Source organism: Anarrhichthys ocellatus, unplaced genomic scaffold (genome assembly GCF_004355925.1).
Source record: "Anarrhichthys ocellatus isolate YVR2014 unplaced genomic scaffold, GSC_Weel_1.0 scaffold13, whole genome shotgun sequence".
Taxonomy (NCBI): domain Eukaryota; kingdom Metazoa; phylum Chordata; class Actinopteri; order Perciformes; family Anarhichadidae; genus Anarrhichthys; species Anarrhichthys ocellatus.
This window is the reverse complement of record NW_022280043.1, coordinates 2,225,579-2,249,407: the sequence shown is the minus strand read 5'-3', so window position 1 is coordinate 2,249,407 and position 23,829 is coordinate 2,225,579. Positions and strand designations below refer to the sequence as shown.

Here is a 23,829-nt window from a genome sequence, read left to right as displayed (position 1 = left end):
ACACACACACACACACACACACACACACACACACACACACACACACATCACAAAAGCAACACTTGCATCCAGAACAACAGGCTGATAAGTGAAACAGACTCACATGTGCTCATGACTTTACTCCCCTGAACTTCTCCTCCAGAGTTCACTTGTGGCCTCCTCTGTCACCAGCGGTGTCATGAGGTTTGATGTATAGGGGTCGTGAGAGGTCACCGCAAACAGCAGCCAAGCAACTTTCTGTTTTCCTGCAGCATCGCTCCTCAAATGTCCGTTTGCATGGGTGATATCCATCCAAACAGTCATGGGGGATCAGACAGGAATGCCATCTGATAGTGACTGAAAATACTTTACAGAAGGTTTATACACATAGTATATGGTGTAAGGTCACTATTGTATCATGCTTATCTTTACAGTGTTCCCAAAAAGGAATAAGAGACTTAATGAGCTGCATGTGGGTGACCTTTGGGGGTGAGGGAGGGGGGAAAGGGTGAGGTTTGGGGGTGCAGAGGGAAACTGGGAAGAGAGAGGAGGTTATAGGCTATCTCTCACTTTTAGGACCTCAAGTTCATCGGTTCCAGTGAGGTCCAGTCTGCCTCCTGGACAAAAGGGAAGTGATTACATTATGCTCACACCAAATTATTATTGATTGATTCTATAGGCATAAAATTATATATTTGCCTTTTTAAAATGAAATATCAATTGAATCTCTGATGTGTGAGTATTTATTGGAACATTCATAGCCCCAGTTAATACTACAGATAAACTATTTTAATAAAATTTAAAAAGTAAAGGAACCCCTTATAAATAAGGATCTTAAAAGATGAATTCATGCCATAAATGACCATAAAATGAAACTGCAGGGTTACGAAAGCAACACACCTGGTGCAGGTCTATAATAAATTGGGAGTGGTTTCTTGGTGTGCCGTGAACGCATCATCCAGTTTGAGAGTTGATCTTCAGGCGAGCTGCTGCCTCCACCTGCTGGCGGTCAGAGCACAGCAGCACTGAGCTCTGACACCGACATCAGAACCCCTTTGACTGTCCTTTTTCTTTCTTTTAACTGTGCCATTTTACAATTGTTCACCAAATATAGTGATGTATACTGTGTGATTTGTTTGAAACACATCTCAGTGTGTGAAACGTGTTGTTGTGTTTGTGGGTGTCTGTTGTTCTGAGAGCTCTGCTGCTGCAACAAAACAACAAATGGATGTTTCTGCAACGAGACAGACAAATTGTTAGTAGACGGTTGTAAAGTAATTAAACGTTTTAAGACAGACCCATCTGCAGTCCTGACATAACAACAGCGGCTGGACATGTATCTGTGTGTGTGTGTGTGTGTGTGTGTGTGTGTGTGTGTGTGTGTGTTCTATCTCACAACAATATCACATATTTGACTGTTTGCCCGAGCCTCATTAGAAATGCTGCTTTACTGCTGTCACGGAGCCCCTACATGCTTTGCCATTTTCGCACCTTGTAAACAGTTGAGGCTGTGATCCTGGTTTACTGCAGGAGGGCATCTAGTTTGTAGGGCGTCCAGAGGCCGGAAATGTAATGAAAAGTACTGCACATGCGATTAAGACCTTTAAAGTGCAAAATAATCTATAAATACTGAACTGTGTTTCGTTGTTTTTTTTAATTTGACCTGACTCTTGTGACTTTCTATTTTAAATGGTTGCATCGCTGTGTGTGTGTTACGTTTGTTTCGTGATAAAGTTCTCTCTAAATAGCTCTTTCAAAATCAAAAGTTTTTGGCCATGTTACAATCAAATGAAGACTAATCTCATTTCCATAATACTAATATTGAGGTATATGAATATTGTTCTTAAAACGTAACTTCACCCGTGAGGTTGAAAAAAACCTTTCTGAGGGAGAATATCTGGACAGGCCTCAGGATTATTTTCCTGTGATTTATTAGGGTTGTTGGCGCCATTAAGTTCAATGGTTGCAAGCCAGAAGACGTAGAAAAAGTGTACTATTTCAATCTTTTATATCCTGAAATAAAAACAGGTTTTAGTTCAATTCATTTTCAGTGACAAAAGTGAAGATTATAATATTTTTTAGAAGATTGTAAATGTTTTAAGCGAACAGACCTGTGCATTGTTCGCTTAAATGATGTAATTGTATTAAACTCTGGTGTATATTTTGCTAAAATATCTCATAAATCCGCAATGTGTTTTAATATTATAAGCAAACTAATTACAAATTAATAAGTCATAATTGTCTCATGAACTATACAAACTACTCTTTATTTTTGGGTGAAACAGGAACGACGAGGTATTTGAAGTGCACAAATGAACCTAATGGTTAAAAAAACAACTACATTGCAAAATAATAACTTAAACAATGCAAATAGGTAGCTGAAAGACATTCAGGTTGCCAAGGGTCATTTCATGCAAATAACAAATGGCCTATTAGTTAATTAACTATTTCTGTGCGCCAAAACATCTAAACTCTGACGAGAGACTTTGTCCTCTCACAAACATGAAACACTGATACCATATAGGGAAAAAACATCCAGCATTGTTTTTACGACACAAACTTTACAACATGTGTAACAGGTCAGGAATATTAAAGAGGGACCCCTGTCTCTCTCTCTCTCTCTCTCTCTCTCTCTCTCTCTCTCTCTCTCTCTCTCTCTCTCTCTCTCTCCTCCCCCCTCCAATCCCCCATCAGTCCAAAACCAGTTAACTCTGTCTCCGATGGTCTTTGTTGTCTTTCTTCATCTTCATCCTGCGGTTCTGAAACCAGATTTTCACCTGTCTCTCGGTCAAACTCAGGACTCTCGCGACTTCGTATCTACGATCCCGGGGGAGATACATGTTAAACAGAAACTCCTTTTCCAGTTCGAGGATTTGATGCTTTGTATATGGACAACGCTTTTTTCTGGTGGACTTTGCGTGAAGCCAGTTGGACGATGGGTTATCTGGAAACAGGGGGGTCAAAACCATGAGACAAGAGAGTTAATGCCCTCAAAATAGGACTCAAAAACAGCACTGGTCTATTGGCTTTCCAGTGTGAGAAGGACATGCATCTCCTGTCAATATTACAAACCCATATAGGAATTATTTTTGGTTTATCTACACTACGCACTGATCAATTTGAGGAGTGGAGATAGCCAAAATGCCTCACCTTTGAAATGTCAACAAGTCCTTTAAAATAATTGTACAAATTTACCTTAAAGTGTTAATCACCTTGAGGAATATCTCTTCTTTATGCCGAAAATCATGCATGTCACTATGCCGTTAGACTATTGAATTTCGTTGAGCATAAACTACACATTTTTACACTAAACCAAGCCTGTGACACCCAAAACAATCCCTCCATATCCTCAAGCCATTCACGTAATTTGCATTAATGCAAATAACTCCACAAAGTGGCTGGAATAAATGAAAACATTTTTCTTACTTGCATCTATCGCCGTCTTGTCCTCGGCTGATGGTTTCTCTTCAGTGGCTTTAGGCGCGGATGTGGTTTCGCAGGGAATCTCCGCAAGGGACGTTCCATTTTCAATGTCAGACAAAAGAGGTGTGTGCGTCTCCAAAGTTGTACATTCAGCACTCCCAAGAAGAGGTTCGGGTTTTATCTCATAATGCATGGCTGTCGATGGTAATCCCGTCAAACACAGCGACGCAGACACCGGATCCAACGCCCAGGAGCGCGTAAACATGCCATCGCTGTCCCCGCTCGTGTAATGGTGATGTATATAGGTCGGAGTGGCGGTGTTTGGAGGGTGGGCCGAGATGGGACTCCAAGATCCACCAAAAATAGAAGATTTCGCCTGCAAAGGGAAAGATTCCTGTCCACCATATTCGGTGAGCATTGTCTGCTCCACCCCTGCAGCTGACGAGTACCTCGATGCCATATCTTCCTGCTCGGAAAGAAGAGGCGATTCAACGTAATAACTCGTTCCCAACATCGACATTGCAAAAATGCAAAAGCGAAAAATAAATGCATATAATGCGTTATTGTCTTGCAATGTTTAGAAAAAGCAGATTCATTGCATAAAATGTACCGCTTCCATGCACCAGCTAGGGGCTCAATGCGTCCAGTAACTTGGACCTTGCCCAAGACTGGATAGGGCGCTCCAAACACGTGACCGTGGGACAGAACAATAAATAATAAATCAGCCTGCTGCTCAACTAAATGGCCACCATTTTCCCCACCGCATTTTAATAGGAAAGCCCGCGCCTTTATTGGGAAATATTTTGTTTTATAAGCAATAAACGTTATGACTTTTGTCAATAGATCTTATGTTTGTGTAATCGAACATAGTTGTGATATAAATGAGGAGGGGGGGGGGCGACTTTAAAACCTAAAATTTGTGAAATCAACAAAAAAAAGTGTGCTTGATGAGATTATTTATTCTCAAAAATTTATATATATTTATATATATATGTATATATTTGTATACATATATTAATTCAATGGTTAGATTAACAATTTTCCTACTTTGGGAAGTGACTGGTATAAAACATTTTCAAGACTTTTAGAAATTAAATAAAACAAGCAGAAATGTGTTTAAAGCATTATAGGAGTTTAAAATATCAAAACAGCTTCCAAGATGCGCTTCGCTGTGTCTACAGGTTTGTGGTCTACTTTGAAAGCAATCTAAAACGGAAAGTGGGGCGAGGTTATTTGGGTGCTATATAAAGGTCCTTTTATCACGGGCAATTGGGTTGTTTTTCTTAAGGTTACAATCTGGCTGTCTAAGCTAAATATCACCAATAAAGCTCAGCCTTTGTGTCCTTTCTCTGGCGCAAGCAGACGCATCCGGGATTTCCTACGGCGAGGCTGCTGGCAGACTGCAATGATCATAACCGAGGCCTTGTCTGTCCTCTACTCCTCTCCTGGACATATACAAGCCTTAATCCTCCCATTTCCCAGCCTGCGTCTTTACTTTCGGCTGTTTAGATCTCATAGAGACGCTTAACATACTTTGCAGATGTGGTCTTAAAATTATAGAAATTATGAAAACATTGTATCTCTAAGATTAAATCAGAATAATTCAGATCAAAATGTAGTTCCATAATAAAACCCACAAGACAAAAATCATATTAAGAGCTCATTTTACGCACAACAATAAAACACTTTATTGCACTTTTTGGAATAATACTGTTTATGGGTTCGAAGCAGTCTGGGCCAAATTATTAATAAAATCGACCAGTAATTAATAGTGATTCAGTTTCCATGATGCGACGAGTTTTACTGAGGTAATCAAGGCAGTTTCGTGTTGTGGGAGAAATATAATAGCCCAACAACATGAGACTACCTAAACCACTCACCAGCCCGCTCTCCTCTTCAGGAATGTCTGTGTTTTTTTGTGTTTTCAAGGTGTGGAAAGGATGTAATTTCTGGTATAACAGGTTAACCTGAAAATATTTTAGTAATCTGTAAAAGCGCAAAAGACAATGCTCAGGCAGATTGTGTTCATGGCCTGATGAGTGCGAAAATTCTCAAATTTTTGGACTGATTTAGTCCAGGTAGCCCAGTCGCTATACCGTTACTTTAAAATTAAGCAATTTATCATTTAAGAAACATATATAATAATAATAATTACTGTTTGACTTATTTTTTGCAGCAAGGACCCACTTGTTCATAATTAAAAATGATTTTGAAATAACAGTAATTGTGAAAAAAAAACACTGTTCCATCAATCGTTGTGAGGTTTACATTTAAGTCTGATGTCAAGGACAAAACACAACGAAGTGTGCACAGCCGCCAGCTATATATTACAGGCCTAAACTATGAAGAACATCACCCTCTACTACTGTAATAATATGTACAGTGCACAGAGCGGACCTATCCAAAACACAACGGCATTAGCACCGTGCACTACCTGTGCCAGCTTTAAGATTTAAACGCAGCTCCGTCTGTCCATCTGAATGAAATAAGAAGTCTGCAGTTGCAGGGATGGTTTTATTATTTTGACCAGAAAAAAAATGTGCAAATATTCCTCAGACCTCTTGGGCTCCTTAGCTGTCACATTATGATCTACATGTAACTGTAACACAAGTATCCCAAGGGTTAGTCCTGCATGCAAAGTCCACTCAGGGTGACTATACAATATGTACAAGCCTGAAGCTCTGAAACATTGTGGTCACATTATGAACATCTTAAACACAACGGATCAACGTTACAAATGTAGCTGTTTATAAATACATATTCACGACAAAATAAAACGTGAAAATATGAAAGAACAACAATCAATAAGTTAGCAGTAGGGTCCTATTTTCCATGGACATTCTCACAGTTGGGTGGGGGGGGGCTCTGCACAGGCGCCCTTGCCATGGATGGAGGAGGGCGCCAAAGACGCAGACAGTCTCATGAGAAACTGAAGTTGCCGGAGAGCTCTCGGATCCTATTCTCTCGGCTCATTTTTTTCAGTTTCATCCTCCTGTTTTGGAACCAGATTTTGACTTGCCTGTCACTGAGGTGCACACCGCGACTGATCTCCAGACGACGCTCTCTAGTCAAGTACATGTTGAAGAGAAACTCCTTCTCCAGCTCCAGAGTCTGGTGCTTGGTGTAGGGGCAGCGCTTCTTTCGGCCACTCTTAGCTGTGAGCCAGTTGGCCGTTTCCATTTTTCCATCTCCTACAATAAAAATGAAAGAATTTATTAGGCAACAGGTGTGACAAAAAAAACGCACACGTCGTACCTGAAGGGAAGACTCATATCTGTATTAGAAAAAAATTGACTAATACCATTCAAAATCCAAAATTTAGAAAACCAGACATGCTTAAATTAATAAAACTGTGTTTTACTGTAAACTACTTAAGATATGATTTGATATATAAATGATTCTGTTTGAAGTAACACCTACTACACAATCATATAGATTTAAAAACCCGTATAAAGATTGATTACTGTGTTTTATTTGATTTACGCACAGCACCATGTCTATGTGGATATTCCACAGCTGAAATTCAGATTTTACCAGAAACTATTTGCCCCGTTAAGCAGCGTGTAGCCAACTGCACCATTATCAAGACATAAAACGCCTGCACAGTCTACTGAAATAATAGCAAGGTCTGTGCCTGTGAAGATGGGACATTAGAATCATGCAAAGGACAAATGAAGAGCACTTGCTTTAAATGAAATATTAATAAAACCCTAAAAACAAGAATAATTAAAGTGCTTTTTGATCATCAAAACGTAATAGTTGCTTGTTAAAATGAATCCACATGGACAGTTTGAATAGCATTCTAATAAAGGACGGCTAGCAACATATTTGTTATCTAAACACAGCTGACAAAGCACAATAGCTCTGCTCCTCGGCTCTGATTGGTTAAGTCACGTTCAATTTCGCCTCATGCCCGATAAACCGTCGGATAGCCGTTAAATGTACACCTGTGAGTGGCTGGCTGTTGAACTAAATCTTAAAACACGAATAGACAAATAGCACGTATGCCGTATGCCCTCGCGTTCATTTGTGGTTAGAAATCATTGGTTGAAATAGAACAATGGAAGCCCAAGAATTATATTCGCATGCCCTTTTATGCCGTCGGCTATTTTTCTACATTTTCTACAATGCATGTTAAATCCTCACCTTTGACTGGCTTCTCTGGACACTCCACACTGCATGTCTCAGCGGGATCAGGGGAGGATGAACTCTCCGAGGAGAGGCGGCTGTCCACTCTGGCCGGTGCGCAGGGCGCTGGGACAGGCGCCTCCTCGTGGCTCTCCCTCCGTTCCGGCTCAGCAGAGGCAGTCTGGGAGGGATGGCTGTCCAAGCGGGCAGGTCGTTGCAGAGTAAAGTGATTCACGTTTGGCTGGACATCATGGTAAAGCCTGGAGGACGCGTATGTCTGAGAAAGGCGGAAGTAGCCGGGGACTGGCAAAGTGCTGCCGGCAACCGGGCATGATGCAGTCGGGTAAGAAATGTCATCCACCGTGGCTCCTTTTGGACATTTGTCAGACTCATACAGGCAATAAGCGCTCTCCTCTTTTATATTCGGTGAGAATGAACACTGAGCCATATGCTGGCCGCTAGGCTGATCCACCCGGCAGGATCTCGACGTTTCCAGCCACGTTTCCATCCCTTGAACATATGGAGCAGAAGACGGAATCACGCTCTGGGTGCTTGGCTCGTTGCGCTTACCGATCCCCGGGAAACAGGAGCCACCGGAGAGTCCATATGTATATTCCGACGCCGGTGGCAAATACACCCCGTTACTTTGGTAATATGAACCGCTGTCGGTTCTCACGTTTATTAGAGAGTCCACGAAAAACGAATTCCCAGCTTGGTTGTTGGGGCATGTCATCGTTGTGGTATAATTTGACGGAGGATGAAGATAGCCCTTTCTGGCTGACATTTCTTGTGCAAAACATTGCTGAATAATTACTGATACTCACGCTTCTCACTGTAGCCTGCAGCCAATTAAAACACCAGGCGGCTTCAGACTCCTCCCAGTCCGACCAGGCTGCTCCGCTGCGTCGTATATTTTGTTTTAGGCTAAGTGGAGAGAAAACTGTGGAGGGGAAGTGGTGCATCAGAGGGTTTTAGGTAACATCTTTAAATCTCTTTTGAATCTCACATTTTGAGCCTCGTTCCCCACCTATAAGCCCAGAGCTGCCTGTGTGAACAACCCTTATATGACAACTCGGCTGTTGAACGCTGTCCCTAACAATCATGTACAAAATGCATAGCTTTATGGCCAGTTTTACAGCACTGTAAAAATGAAGGGTTCTAGAGGTGCCTCTGAGAAGCACAGGGTGCATCAAAGATCCAAAAGGTCCTGTGTGACTCTTTGGTCGTGGGACTCTTAACTCTTCTGGTGCTGCTCTGATGACTATTATTGGACTGTGTCTAAAATTCCTTATGGACTGTCCAAAAGTAGTGCAGACAGTGTTTCATCTCGACACCTTGCCAGTCGAACCAGTGCAAAGACACTTCCTTTAGAGCCCTCGAGCTTATGTGATTGTGGTGTGAATGTTTTGGGTGCAAATGCCATGATTGCGCCCAGACACCTTTTACTGCAAAGGCTCTGTTGAGCATTTATAAAAGGTGACACGCAGGAACGCTGAAGTAAGCGCAACAGCGGAACAATGCCCTGTAGCTACCTTTTTCTTAACGATCACTTAATATTGGCAGGACTGAAAGAAATGTAGTTTGTTACAATAGAGATGACATAAGAGCTCGTTTATCTTGCTATTAGGCCATCTCCTAAAGCACCATTTGGACGTTTCTCCACTTATGCACATATCATAGGAATAAGAAACACGCAGACTTATTCCTAGGCGATCACAAAATCCCCATATTTGTATTTTAAGTTTATTTCAAATGAACTCTTAATACCCATTACACCCATGCATAAAACGCCCAATATTCCCTTAAAAGTTTTTTTTTAATTCATTCGTTTTTTTAATGCATGCCAGATCTTTATCGTCTCTCTCTCTAGTTTTCGTCCTTTATGAAATGTTTGAAACAAACAGGCCAGAGTTGGAGATAATGAGAAAAATAAAAACAACCAATAAAAAACAACCACAAAAAAATCAAGACAGCTTAAGACAGTACTAGGTCTGATGTTATAATATTTACATTTAGTTTTCATTTCAAATAAGCAGGACCAATAATCAAACATGGATCATTTTGTAATAGGCTGTGGTTGAGAAGTTGCCGTGCAAGTGAATAAAAATGTGAATTAAGTGGATATTTGTTGACAGCGAGTGAACACAAATCGCTAGCCTGGACTGCTGCAATATTTAAAATACAATAAAAATTCAGTCAATACATCAACACCGTCGTGGAAAAGACATTCAATAGGATTCGGAGTTTACAACGCCTATACAGATTTAGATCAGCCTAAAGATGTCTCCAAAAGTGGGTGAAATAGCTACACCATCGGCAACCACCATTTTCCTATAAGTCTGGAGCCATACAGTCTAGAAATCTTCAGTTTATGTACAGCCATTTCATATGGCGTCAAACCTGCAGCATGTCTGGCTGCAATGAATGATAATAATCATTAACCCTTCTGGATTATTTCCTGTGATGTTTCAGTATGCGCTGTGGGTGAGATTATATTGTTACTCCCATAAAACCTTTTTTTTTTATTTATTAAATTAAAAGTAACAAAAAATGTTAGACATTTAATAAAAATCCCATACTGACTGTTTTATGTCAAAATGTCTCTCTGTTGGTGTCTGTCTATGCGCGCACGCACAACTACACACACAAATTAACTTTTCGAAAGATATACGAATGAGGAAACGTTGCACACACACACACACACACACACACACACACACACACACACACACACACACACACACACACACATACATGGGACACACGTTTTAACAAGCTGGATCTTAATAGTGAACAAAAGGTCTGGGACAATATTTTGTATAACAACTAAACAACACAAATCCAATGTAAGGTTTATCAAATTAAGTACGTTTTTAAACTGTTTCGGGATTGTAAAAGTTAGTGAGCAACAATGTTTGGAATATAGGCACTAGTAATCTTATTTTTCAGTGCACATTAGTCACTCCAGGCCTATAACATCTGGAAAACTGCAACCTGCATTAAATTTGATGCTCAAAGAGATAAACATGCTCAATTTACTTCCGGTGATTTTGCTGTCATGACATCATAACATCTGCGCTTATAATGACAAAACGGCGTCTACAGTTTTCAGATGTAGATGGGACAACAGAAAAATAAAACCCACTTCTTTGAATCACATTAGGAAACCCCGTGTTGACATTTCTGTCCCTACCTTAACAATGAAATCCTGCGGTGGTGACATATTTCAAAGCAACGGAGTAGCGAGTCAAACTTCTTTCATATCTCAATTCACGGCAATGACATTGATCTGAGGTGCGCCACCCAGTGGACGAAGACGGCACAGCACACAATGCAACACAACACGAACGCAGAACAATACTACTGCGGGACGATGCGGAAACAAATGACGCCGGAAAGGTCCGTGAACACAAGCTTCCAATGGTCCCGGCCGTTGTTTTCAGCCCCTTAGTCACAGTTAATAACCTTGGTCTCAGACGCTTTATTGCACTACACTCCAAATGCTCCAGACGAATCCGCGTTTTATGGCCAAGTTACTGGAGCAACTGGGAGGATGTGCAGCAATCAAAGCGGAATTCCTGGGAGCCTCACAGGATGCACAGTATAAGGAAGGCATCAGGGCCCTTATTAGCTTATGGTAGGCCATTCAAGTTGTTTTCAGGGGCCTGGTGGTGGACACAAAGCCACCTAAAGCCAATTTTTACCCATCTCTTTATGTGCGCGGGCTTCATTTGACCTTCCCATGCAGGTTAACATAAATCTTCATGGTCTAAATTCATAGCATGTAGGATATTTGGATTAAAGTGCTCCAGATGATATATGAATGACCATACAGATAGGGATGCTTGTAACAGTGGTTTGCCCTATAGTGTCACTTCCTTATGGGTTAGCTGACTGTCAGTGGATGCAATTAATAAAGTATTTCAGTAACTACATTGATGAGCGTATAATCACACAAATACATTCATATTCTTTGGAATAACGCGGCCTGTTACATCTTTGCATTCAAACAAGTGTCAAGATTGTGTCAGTAAGCCTAACAGGCATGTTAGGTCAGAAAGCAGCCTTTCCTCATCGCCCCAGAAATGAATGAACCCTTTGTAATGGATATCAAACAATAACTGCAGCGGATCCCATTTCCAGCCATGAGTGAATAAAAAGCACCAGACCTACAGATCATGCATCTGATACGGTGCACGTGCTGGCATCTAAAATAAAATATAGGATTATGTTTCATTTGGGGGTTTTGCTCTTTTATCAGCGGTTTGCCTTTTGGATGAAGTTCGGGAATAATCCAACTTTACGGCCAGAGCTCAACAAAGCGCCTGCACTGAAGGGTCAAGCGCAGATGTTAAATATCACTGATCCGCACACTTGAAATGCACGAGATGGATGAATTGGTATATCAAATTATAATTTAACTCACTCACTCTTTATGCAACATTGACCGGTCATTTGGAGGGAGGGGGGGGGGGGGCAGTTGATTTTCAGGTGAGATCTGTTAGTGATTCAAAAACACACAAAATAGGTTTATAGTCACCGGAGTTGTATTTGTACAATAAAGTTAAAATATTACAAGAAAGAAAAAAAATACACAAACAGTAGTTTGGTGTCAAGATAGCTGGCCATACAAGTTGCGCGTGAATACAGGAGAAACAATTTAGATTCTATAGAATTTAATGAAATAAAAAATAGTTTGGTTTGTTTTTTTTTAAATTGCAGTACAGTAATCTCCGTGTATTATTAAATAATACAGAAGGAATTCCGGCACATCTGCCTTTCCGAGTAAGTACACCATATACGCAACCACATAACTTTAAACCTGGGAAGACTGTTGGTTGGTCAGGCAAGCAGAATAACAACCATATTTATCATTATTAATAATACAAATAATGTCAACGGTGTTTAGTGACAAAATAGTGTATAAATAGTATAGAATTCTATATGAAGTCTGCACATTAAAAAATTCGGCATCCTGTATAGTATGTAGAAGTGTCTTGGTGACTGGCTGAATGGCTGCATGTCAGTGACAGTCTTTGTTCAGTGTTTATAGCAGGGGGTTCGTGGTGTAGTACTGTAAACGGTCTCTGTTCAGTTTCTTTTCCTTCATCCTCCTGTTCTGAAACCAGATTTTGACCTGGCGGTCTGTCAGATTGAGCATCCGTGAGAGCTGCATACGCTTCTCTTTGTTGATGTAAACGCTGAAAAAGAATTCCCTCTCCAGTTCTCTGATCTGATACTTTGAATATGGACATCTTTTTTTGCGCGTCCTCTGGCCACCTGGGAGATAAATAAATAAAACGGCAAAGGTCACCACATGAGATATAGACACATTACAACAACATGTAATCTTGTATCCATTTGCTGCTCTGGTGGTGGTCTACAAGAGCTTTGGAGTTCAAGTGTTTCCCTCCTCTCAGGCCTACATGACCGAGATTTGTAAACAAAGACTGGACATGTCGGACATAAAGGGACTGCATGTCGGAAGTTGTGAAAACTGAAATCTGTAAAAGCACACCGGCTGGCTTTTAAGAGTGAGCGCGTGGGCCTAAACCAAACAGTCATGAGTATCGTGTATGGTCTGCTTGTATTGTCCGCTTTTGATTTCACTGTGCGTAAAGAGCTGTTGTTGTTTTAGTGTTAGTGAGGGCGCATTCCAACAAAAGCAGTTGTTAAATGAAATCCTCACAAATCCTTTGAATTTGTAAATATTTATCTTTGAATAGGGAGCAGGGTTTAAGACTTAATCTGCACCAAAGTCGCATTAAAATGACCCAGGAGCCACTTTAGTCGACCCAGAATAAACCATATTATAAACCCAAAATATATACGTTAAATAACGTTAAAAAAATAATCACATGGACAGAAATATTGGAGGTATAAGATATTCCAAAATGGTCTTATTTCAATAGTATTTTATAAATATTATTTGCCATATAAATGAAGTTTACAGTCCAAACATACACGGATATTTAAACGCACTTGTGCAGAAAAAAGTGGAGATCTTGTTTGAAATCTTGGAAGACAAGCTTAACGCCAAAGTCTTCACGGCCAATTTCAATCCCAAGCACGTGATCTTGTCGTTTATAACATAGTTTTGTTATAGGGTAAATCTGCAGCCCCTCCATAAACCTTACGTGCTTATAAAACAGCATATAAAAAGCTTTAAGAGCAACGCGTTACATTTTCCTCCTCGTATTCAGCAGGGCTATACTCACTGCTGCCCTTGCTCTGTTTCTCCTCGCTGTGGCTGGAGGACGACTTGGGGCTGCAGCTCTCCGCCATGTCCGAGCACGGATGAGCCGGAGCGGGACTTGTTTTTGCGGCGTGTCTGTCCGAGTCTGCTGCTTGTGCTGTCGGTGTTGTGCTGCCCTCCGCGCTCCCGTAGGCAGTGTCGAAGAACTGGTCAAACGCCTGTGGCAGGACGCCGTTCCTGCCAACGCTGCCATAGAATCCGGGAGTCGGGTTGGAGGAGCTGGAGTGACTGCCGCTGGAGCTGCCTTTCACCAGGATCTCTCCCCCCCTCGAGGTCTGGCTCGTCCAGCCGTCCCTATGCACGATGTCCTCAGGGTAGCAGTGTGACAGGCTCCCCCTGCTGTGGTGCCATTTACTGGACGTATCAATCCCATAGTCTCTGAAAGCCACCTCTCTCACGGACGGGACCTGTGGCAAGGCTGAGGACTGGTAGGGGTATGTCATGGGGCAAGATGACTGGCTCTGGGTTAAATAATGTGGGAGACCTGAGAAGTCTGCTCCGGAGACGTAGTAAGTGCAGCTCGGTAAATACATATTAGAGCCAGAAATCCGCTCATCAAAATCCATATTCTGCTGTTGGAAACGTCCTATAATAGTCCTCGCATAGTTCCTCCGCTGCGCTGCGCTCCAGTCACATTGAGGCAGACTGGTGGAGCAGAAATCCTTAGACTTACAAGCTGACGTGGGGATCCATCTCTATCCATTCCTGAGGGCCAAAAGCCATGTGACCACTGGCACAAAATGACAGATAGCCTACGCCTCAATGTGTAGGCTATATGAGTCAATGACTTGATGAAGTAGACCGTTGGCTGTATGGGAAAGGAAAATGCTGAGAGGGAATTTGGCTCAATCTTGCACAATTTGGGCTATTTTGAAAAGCATTTGAAATTCGGGTTCTTTTTCATTGTAGAGCTTCTGTGACTTGTGCTGTGGACTGTTATCGTTAAATTACCGCATTAAGGTAGAACAAAATAAAGATTTGTATCCAATTTCATTACATAACCTGCCATTTTTACCTTTTGGTTCGTTTTTAGATCTAGCTCTCACCTTAACCCTAACCTTAAACTCTGAAGGGGACGAAGACATATTTAGACCAAGCAACGCAACGCGATTTAGACTTTGCTATGCATGTGAGGCTTAATCCCAGAGGCTAAAATAACATTTAATAATAGGCAAAAAATTGAGAAAATCCTGAGTACGATATGACTGGTCTTATTTTACGAAAAGCAAGACTTGTAATGCATGCGTAAACCGTAGGGCAGCATTTAATCAATTACATCTATTTGAAGGATTTCATCAATGAGCAAATGAAAGGTTTGAATTCGTCGCATCTCTGTGTGTATTTAATATCACTCCTCTGGCTATATATAGACTCCTCTCCTCAAGTGGCGGTGCAATGCGAGTCATGCTGCACTTTTGTCAGGCATCAGTCCAGTTTGGCACCGAGGACAAACAGACAAAGGCCTGTAAGACAGCCTTGGTATATCTTTCTGATGGTTGCTGGTTGTTTGGGGCAGCATTTTCGGGGTCATTAAAGCAAGCCTGCTTGACTCTGATGCTGACTTCACTATGCCCAAATTGATGTTGAAGTGCATGCGCATTGTGTCTGTTTGTACGCGTAAAAGTTGATAAGAGGCCAGGAAGCTGCCTGACAGAAGGGGCTAATCAGGCGACATATACGCATGCGTTTAACGTCTCGTGCAAACATATGATGTTGTTTATAGGCTACGAATAATAAAGGCCTTTGCCAAAGGGGCTCCAGACTTTGCATCGCCTGTTCTCTCTTTGCAACGCCCAATATAAACCTTTGGACACGGGCTATTTCCTACACTCCAACCCATTTTCATTTGTCATCACTACTGAGTAAGTGGGCACATGTGTCACATATCACTAATCCTGTTATGCTGCCAATTTTAGAATTTAGTCCAAATTCACTTTTCATACATCAAAGCCTGTGCATTTGTCATGTGGAGGGAAGCATTAGCAAACTGTGTAATATTTCACTCTTGCCAGGTGGTTTGCTGTTTGACTTCAACGGTGAGTTGTTACTATGTTAAACTGTTATTCATTTGGTGATTAGAATGGTTTTACGTGATAAACTTGACGACAATTCCTATTTTTATTCCACTGTGAATTATTCAGCCACTCGTGCGCAGCGCCAGCCTTCAGGCCAAGGCTGCAGGAGTGGCCCAGTTTGTCACATTAAACCTCCTTTTAGCAACTGTTCTCAAACAATTTCAACATCACTTAATTAAGACTGATGGGGTTAACACGGTTTAACCCGAGCCAGTAGATGAACATGCACACTCATATAGGTGAGAACGTTTTCATTGGTATCGAGTATTACGCGTGTTGGCCAAACAAAATGCTGGTAAACCTTGACCTCCAGTCGGTTGTTTTATTTAGGAAAAGAAAAGCGCAAAAAACTAGCCAAATAAGAACTTGTATTAAGAATGTCATCTCCAAGGGTTAATACTTTGAATAATTAACATGCTTAATTAACAATTAACAGTAAAATAGTTTGTTGATATAATGTTTGTCATTGCTTAAACAAGCACTTGCAGCTGAGACGCCTCGAAAGGTTGAAATGCCTGCAGCTCAAGACCTCAGAAGAATAAATATGATATTTATTTCAGTGTAAAATGTCAAATCTGAAGGTATGAAATACATTTAGAGCGGTCACTGGTGATGTGGCTGTTAGGAGGCCGCTAATGGCGATTTCAAAAATAAAAGCATGTTTTTTTAGTTGCTCAGAATTTTCCTTAGACACGTTAGGAGGGCTGTGGTTTAACTTAACTGCCTGGAAATCTGTGTGCGCCTGCTGCCTTTCCTGAGCCCATTTCACAAGGGGCCATTTTGTAATGTTTAGGGGCGACCGTGGCTCACTGGCTTAAGAGGATTGTCTGGTAACTGCAGGGTCAACGGTTCGATCCTCGACTGGGACGTGCCACGTGTCGAAGTGTCCCTGAGCAAGACACTGAACCCCCCGCTGTCATTGGCAGCCCACTGCTCCCTATATGCAGAGGTCAAATTTCGTGTATGTATATGACAATAAAAAGAGTTTCTATTAAAAATGTGCCGCATACGATTTACAGTGTAAAGGCCCAATCTGTCATGTTTATGCTAAATAAATAGACTAAATGTAGTCTATATTTTATGTAGCTTAATTTAAGAGTTCATGAGCTTGCAACAGATGAAAAACTGCATTTATTATAAATGTATTGTCACATTATATCATTGAGCATTGCTGGTGTGAACAAAAAAGTATCAAATCACGATTAAACTACTCATTTAAATGCAGCTAAATCAATAAAACAGACAGCAGCTTTTGAATTGTAGTGCTTTTGAATTGTAGTGGTGGGAGACTCTTACATTTACACGATCATGCCTTGAAGAGCAAAATGTTTCTAAATCCCTTGACATTTTCATATTTATGATGATTTGAACGTTTTTATGCTGCAAACTGATTTATTACTCAAAAGAAAGTTCTCACGACTTTCAGTGTAATAGCCGCCACTTTATTTGCTCAAATCCCCCTGGAGACAAAATATTTATTTACAAATGAATGAAACAGAATGATTTGGAAGACATTGGGACTTTGAAGCTGAAAAGCCCAGATTTGGTTTATCGATAATTGACTGTTTGTATTAGTTGAGATAAAACTATATTTTCCATGAATCAGCTTCCAAAGTCAGACTCCATGTTTTCTGAAGTAACAAACAACGTCATCTGCTCCACATTATTTAAAGGTAACTGGTGTATTATGAGAACAGAAGTACATTTTCAACAACACTGATCAAGGACAATAGATCAGTTTGAGCACAACAGAAAATGATGGTGGAGTCTGACAGCACTATGGGAGGGGGCTTCTTCGGAAGTGGTGCACTGTTGAGTGGTTTACAGCTGAGGCTGCTGTAAAACACAGCAACTTAAAAAACGAATAAAACTTTCTGGATTCACAAATTCAACCTTGCATTAATCCACAAATATCTGTCTGTCGAGCAGATGTGGTAAGATTGCAAAAGGCAGAAGGTCTAAAATACAGGGAGCTTAAATTGAACGCACATCAATCACACTTCCTGTCTGACTGCCAACTGTGGATGTCTAGCTCTACTGTTGTCCAACAATGTTGTAATAGTGGTGAATGCAGTTTTAGTTATATCTTGTCAATATCTGTAAACACTGAGAAAATATATTACCGTTATGATGAGATGCAACGAATGTGAAAACATCATTCAAATAAAATGTTGCAGTAGAGACAAATGTAAAGTAACATAACATTTAGATCCAACATCCATTGGCATCCAGAGAGAGAGAGAGAGAGAGAGAGAGAGAGAGAGAGAGAGAGAACACTTTCAGCTTTCAACACAGATGATGTTCACACAACTGATGTTCTGGTTAAGGCCCGTTTAAATAAAGTGTTTATTTGTTACTGTGTTGTTGTTGTTGTTGTTGTTTTTACTTTATTTGTTTACTTTTCCTCTTTGGAAAATGGAAACGTTTTAATTCCAGTTTTTATTAAGTTTCAGATTTCGTATACTATTCTAAATATCAGTGATTTGCCTATTATTAGTGCTCTGAAGCTACTGCTTTATAGTGGCACCAGAGAGGCACGCTTCAGACCTGCATATATGAGACTTTTTGGAGTGAGGTGCATTAATCTGTTTGGCTGTTAGGGGGAGCAATGACACAGAACAACAGAGGGGACACTTATGTAGAACACGCAGAAGGGTTCCAAAGAGACTCCATTTAAACAAGGTAGAAGAATAATTACATCAACACGAGCCCCATCGTTCCCAAACAGTGAATGTAGGCAAAATGCTTCGAAAACAATTTCAATTTTCTTTCTAAAATTATTAGCATCTGTGCCATCTAGTCCGGCTTCTAAGTGCTCGTGAGCAGTACGACGAACCTGCCTTGCTGTTGTTAGAAGAGTTAGACAGTTTGGAGGTCAGTGCAATGCCCGTTAGTATTTAATATTTGAATTTGATAGAAAAATCGGGAATATTTTACCCTGGTTGTTTTAATTGGTTCTGATAATTATGTGAATCGATATGTGATAAGATAATATGGATAATAATAACGCAATGATACAATTATAATATAGCATTTCATTATAGGTAAGGCCAAATAGCAATACTGACAACATAAGTAAAGAGTTGAGCGTTGTAGCTGAGGGGTTGTTTGGACGGGGGATGAACAGGCCCGTTCAGCAGCTCTCACACACGTTTCATATCATAAGGGTTAGTTTAGATCTAGTGTTAACAAGTCGATTTTCACTTTAAATTTCGGTTTCAAAATGATATTCTTTAACACAAAATTAAAACATAACTTGGAGAACAGGTCGTGTGAAAACTTTAATTTTGTACGCACATTAAAACAGACTGCAACTTTAATATTGTTTTCGATTGAGTATCAATTAATGAATAAGAACAAGAATTGGATAATGTTTTAAAAAATGTAACGGGCATTTTAGTGACGAAATTTAAAATTGCATTCAGCAAAAAAGACGCAAGTTTGCACGTGCATGCAAGAAAATAACCTGAAGCTGCAAATTGAATGAAAACTGATTGTTTCGATAGATAATTTTTCATTCTCAATCTCGAACAAATGATTTCACCAAGAAAGAAGAATTAGTTAACAATTAGCTGTGTAACAAACATATACTATAACGATTATAATCAGTGATTATCATGGGCTTTGGGCTGTGCCATGACTTAAAAAAAAGCTTCATCTATTATATTTTGTCAAATCTGTGCTAAGCTAACCCTTCTCCCACAGCCCTAAACATATTTGAGATATTTTATTGAAGAAATAAAGTGTTTTACCTTATTTGTCAAAGTTGAAATATGACACATTTTGTAAGGTAAGTAGGTATAAATAAACATTTTTCTCTCTCACACACACGCTGTGCTGACTAAGCTTTGCCACTAGATGGCGACATAAACCCTTAATGGCTGAAGCCCAAAGAGGCTCTGAGCTCTTGCCGGCCTGTTGCCCTCTGCACGCTCATCGGGCTTTATGAAGCCTATCCTTGATCGATCAAGCCTCCATGTCCAAAAATATGAATGAAAATGACAAGATCACGCTGCATCTCTCAAACATTTATTGTCAAAAAAACTTTGGCTATTGCAGTCAAAAAAAGGGGGAGTAGATAGTTGCAGTCAGATAGTATTTACATGTTTAAATATGCTTACATTTTCAGTACTCTTTTTGATTGACAGACGGAAATTGCAAAGGCCAGTCTGTTGACAGCAGAGTTTTTTCTGAGCAAAACCCTGTGTTTAGAGATGGAAAGGCATGGGATGTAACTCACGAATGAGTTTGTTTAAATAAATGAATTATGAAGTGTTGTAGGCCACTATTGCCTCTCTAAGAACATAGTGTATATGTATGGATATATATATATATATATATATATATATTTATATATATCTATATTATTACTTTCCTCTTAAATTAATGCTGAAAATGTAATTTTCAAAATGTTTTTTTGGTTAATGGTTTAATTTTGCCTGGTTTCATTGTGAATATGGTAGACTGAATGTGCCAGTTTAGCCCTATTTGTTTACCACTGTATCACTGTCTAAATAGTTATTGTGAAACATTCCAGTCTTCATTTCTGGATTGGATTAAGTGGAATAAAATCGCAGGATTGCTCGGGGTGTCTCGTGCCTTAAAGGCCGACTGTCTGATTGTATGGTGGATATTTTTAAGGAGATCATGCATCCATCGCAGAATCGCCTTGGTCACCCATTTCCGATCTTCTGTCAACAGGCCGCATCGACTGGTTCCAATTAAAATGTGAGGAAGGAAAAGTGTAGGTCAAAACAGAGCCGCTCTGGCGAAAAAGAAACCGTTCATAATGTAATAAATTATAGCGCAGCTTTTTCGATGAAGGTCCGTCAACTCCTGTTTCAGTATCTCCAGAGCTAGCTGGAGCTCTTGAACTTGGTGACGACTTTCTTCTCCTTTACGCGCCTGTTCTGAAACCAGATTGTCACTTGTCTCTCTGTCAGATTTGTCTGCGCGGATATCCTCCTCCTTTTGTCCTTGGTGATGAATTTGTTGGCGGAGTACTCCCTTTCCAGTTCTTTGAGCTGCACCTTGGTGTATGGCACACGCTTCTTTCTCCCACGGCGGACAGAGCTGTCTCCACCAGATATATTGTCTGTGGACAAAACAAATGAAGATTCACATTTTATTCTGCTCGTCTGCATCAGAGAGAAAACGAAAATGTTTTTTACATCTTCTGTGTTATATTTTATTCTTTCAAGCGCATTATTGAATATCAACAGAGAATTAAAAGCTTTTTACATTTGACATTGTATGCAAATATTTGTGAAAGTTTATGTGTAACATTTGTGTGTATATATGTTAATACAATATTTAAAAAAAAATACCTTGTAACGAGGATTTCCACAGAGGATTTGACTGCGGCTGCTCCTTGGTGCAGTAAACTTGACCACTCCAACCATTGGTGATGGCCCATGGCTGGTAGGGCTCCATGGGCAACAGAGATTCATGTCTTGGCTCAGATGGAGCACTCAGCGCAGGTACGACAGGGACGTCCAAGTAGCTGGGCTGGTAAGGAGCAGAGGAATAGCCCTGATAAAACGCAAATTCCTTTGCCCTGGTTGAGAACTCCTCGCCAGAGACCGATGAGTCCATGTATTTATCGCCATAGCCAGAGGGCTGCGCGCAAGCCTTGACGCTGCCGTGTGACATCCTACACGGGTAATAACCGCTGCCAAAATATCCATAAGGCAAAGATGCATTGGGCGAGCTCTGAGTGGCAGAACAGGGGCTGCACTGTTTGCCAGGCTCCCCCATGCCAGAGACTGGCACCTCACTCGCAGCGTAGGTGGTGCTCGGAGCCAGCGAGGTTGGATGCGCTAGCAAATTCCTGCACTGGTTTGCAGCAAAATTGCCTCCAGTAAATCCTTCCATGTTCTTGCTTCTGTCCTCCAAGCCGTTGTCGTAAAGAAACATCACCGGGTCAATCCAGTGCGAGTGGAGGAGTAATGAAGCGGTCATAGCATGCCCTACATCGAGACGACTAACTCTTTTTCAAAATCCCCTCGACTGAACAGAGACAGGGACACGGGCAGAGTAACGATACCAACACGCCTGAGTCCATAAAGATCGCAAGGTTATTGGCCAGGGCCAAACACGTGATATGCAAAGGAGATGATAAACATCGAGACATCAGATAGTGCAGATCAAGCTGTATACTTGTTAAGATGTACATAGCCATGTGTTATGCAAATATGCCCTAAGGGTATATTTTTCTTAACATCGATATATTTGAATTTCAAACTGAGAGAAACTTTGATGTAGAGGCAATCTTGTCTGTCACGAAGTGCCATCACCAAAACGCTTATTTGATGGATTGGCTACTACAAAGCGTAACAAAACTACATGCTATATGTATATTTTTATGTCGAAATCGATGCGTAATTACGCGTGCCATTTCGTTTGCACAAGCTCTTACTCTAAGAGTAAAGCAGGAATTATTTCAGATATGTTGATTTAAAATAGTTGTATACTTTTATGTCTAAAGATTCAAGCTTTTTAGGCACTGCCATTCAATAGATACTAAGCGTAACATCACGATCTTAAATGATCTGGCTTTTAAGGATTAGGCAAGTATTTGTTATAAAGAAAATAAACACAGATCGATGTGTTATGGATACATTTAAAACGCATACTATAGCAACATGAATAACTGTGGATCATTCTCACATTTGGCACTGCAACGTGGAAATGTAGGCAACAGTTTAGTGTCCGCTAAAATACCAAAAGCATGCCACTTTTGGCTGCACTCTTCCAGGGTTGGACGCGGCTGGAGGCCAAGGTCAAGTTGAAAGTTGTAGTCTGGCCAAATAGGCACTCCATGCCAGGAAACACCAAGAAAAAACACAGAAGAGGAGGTTTCATCAACAGACTTGTTCATTTTTTAATGATGTTCAAGTTTCATAAACGTCTTCTATTCTTTCAATAATCCTATCAGACTTTGGCGAAATGATTTATTTTATCCTTCTAGTGTAAAAAAGGAGACTTGTAGGAAGATAAACTGCTCTTCACCGTGCCTATGCTTCTACATTATGCGTCAAATACCTCTATATCTGGGCTCCTGTTTTCCTATAGGCAGGAAGCTAAAACACTCTTGCATTGGGCCACATATACAAACAACTCCTTCACGAGTTTGTAGTGCAAGAAAAAAAACAAAATGTGAAAGATTTTGCCTATAAATATCACTGAAACATTCAGCTGTAAAAAAAAAAAGGTTACATTAGTGTCAAACAAAATACTGTTTTACCTTCCAGAGTTCATTTTTGTATTACGTTTCTGATGTGAGACCACAAACGCAGAGAAATGTAAACCCACAGTTGAGTACCTTTTTATTTTTAATAGAGTTTTCCCACCTTTTGAGGCTGTAAATCTTTATGGGCCAAGTTCATAGCTTGTAGGCAAGAGGTCTACATTTCAGGTAAAATGCATAATGTTTTATGTTCGTGAATAGTTTCATGTCTGATTTTAGTTTGTGTTGCATTGTTATGATACCCGACTGATAGACTAATCGGCTTTCTTATTTAATGCATTTTTAGCTACAACATTGCTAATACTTTCTTCAATTTCGCAGGAAACCGATTTAGAGAAAGTGAGTGTTGGCTGGACAGGAATCATCTCAGCCCAAATTCAGCCACGTTGTTCTCACATTAGAGGGCGGCTGTCTGCCTCAAACAACAGACTGTCTCAAGATATAGCAGCTGGCGGAACGGGTATGAGCCAGTTATAGGAAAACGATGATTCATATAAAGATTGCAAATATGAGTATGAAGCATTTAATTTGTTTGTTTAATTCTCATTTCAATATGTACGCACTCTCACTCTCTCTCTCTCTCTCACACACACACACACACACACACACTCTCTCTCTCTCTCTCTCTCTCTCTCTCACACACACACACACACACCCCCACACTAGGATATTATTCGCAAACATGCATATTACGTAATAAAGATAAATCTTGTTAGTTT

At 40.5% G+C, this 23,829-nt stretch overlaps 4 protein-coding genes across 4 annotated transcripts; all 4 read right to left on the bottom strand.

The window, feature by feature from the left end:
- Positions 1-2,684: 2,684 nt before the first annotated feature.
- Positions 2,685-3,922, bottom strand: hoxa9b (homeobox A9b). The gene is made up of 2 exons (XM_031853431.1): positions 3,406-3,922; positions 2,685-2,923 (listed from the first exon to the last, which is right to left on the bottom strand). The coding sequence occupies exons 1-2, from the start codon at positions 3,920-3,922 to the stop codon at positions 2,685-2,687; spliced, it is 756 nt and encodes a 251-aa protein (XP_031709291.1).
- Positions 3,923-6,321: 2,399 nt separating this feature from the next.
- hoxa10b (homeobox A10b) lies at positions 6,322-8,314 on the bottom strand. The gene is made up of 2 exons (XM_031853448.1): positions 7,549-8,314; positions 6,322-6,593 (listed from the first exon to the last, which is right to left on the bottom strand). Exons 1-2 carry the CDS (start codon positions 8,312-8,314, stop codon positions 6,322-6,324), a joined length of 1,038 nt encoding a protein of 345 aa, XP_031709308.1.
- A 4,263-nt stretch (positions 8,315-12,577) lies between these two features.
- hoxa11b (homeobox A11b) lies at positions 12,578-14,352 on the bottom strand. Its single transcript, XM_031853385.1, has 2 exons — positions 13,735-14,352; positions 12,578-12,802 (listed from the first exon to the last, which is right to left on the bottom strand). Exons 1-2 carry the CDS (start codon positions 14,350-14,352, stop codon positions 12,578-12,580), a joined length of 843 nt encoding a protein of 280 aa, XP_031709245.1.
- Positions 14,353-20,717: 6,365 nt separating this feature from the next.
- Positions 20,718-21,822, bottom strand: hoxa13b (homeobox A13b). The gene is made up of 2 exons (XM_031853373.1): positions 21,189-21,822; positions 20,718-20,956 (listed from the first exon to the last, which is right to left on the bottom strand). The coding sequence occupies exons 1-2, from the start codon at positions 21,820-21,822 to the stop codon at positions 20,718-20,720; spliced, it is 873 nt and encodes a 290-aa protein (XP_031709233.1).
- Between the last annotated feature and the right edge of the window lie 2,007 nt (positions 21,823-23,829).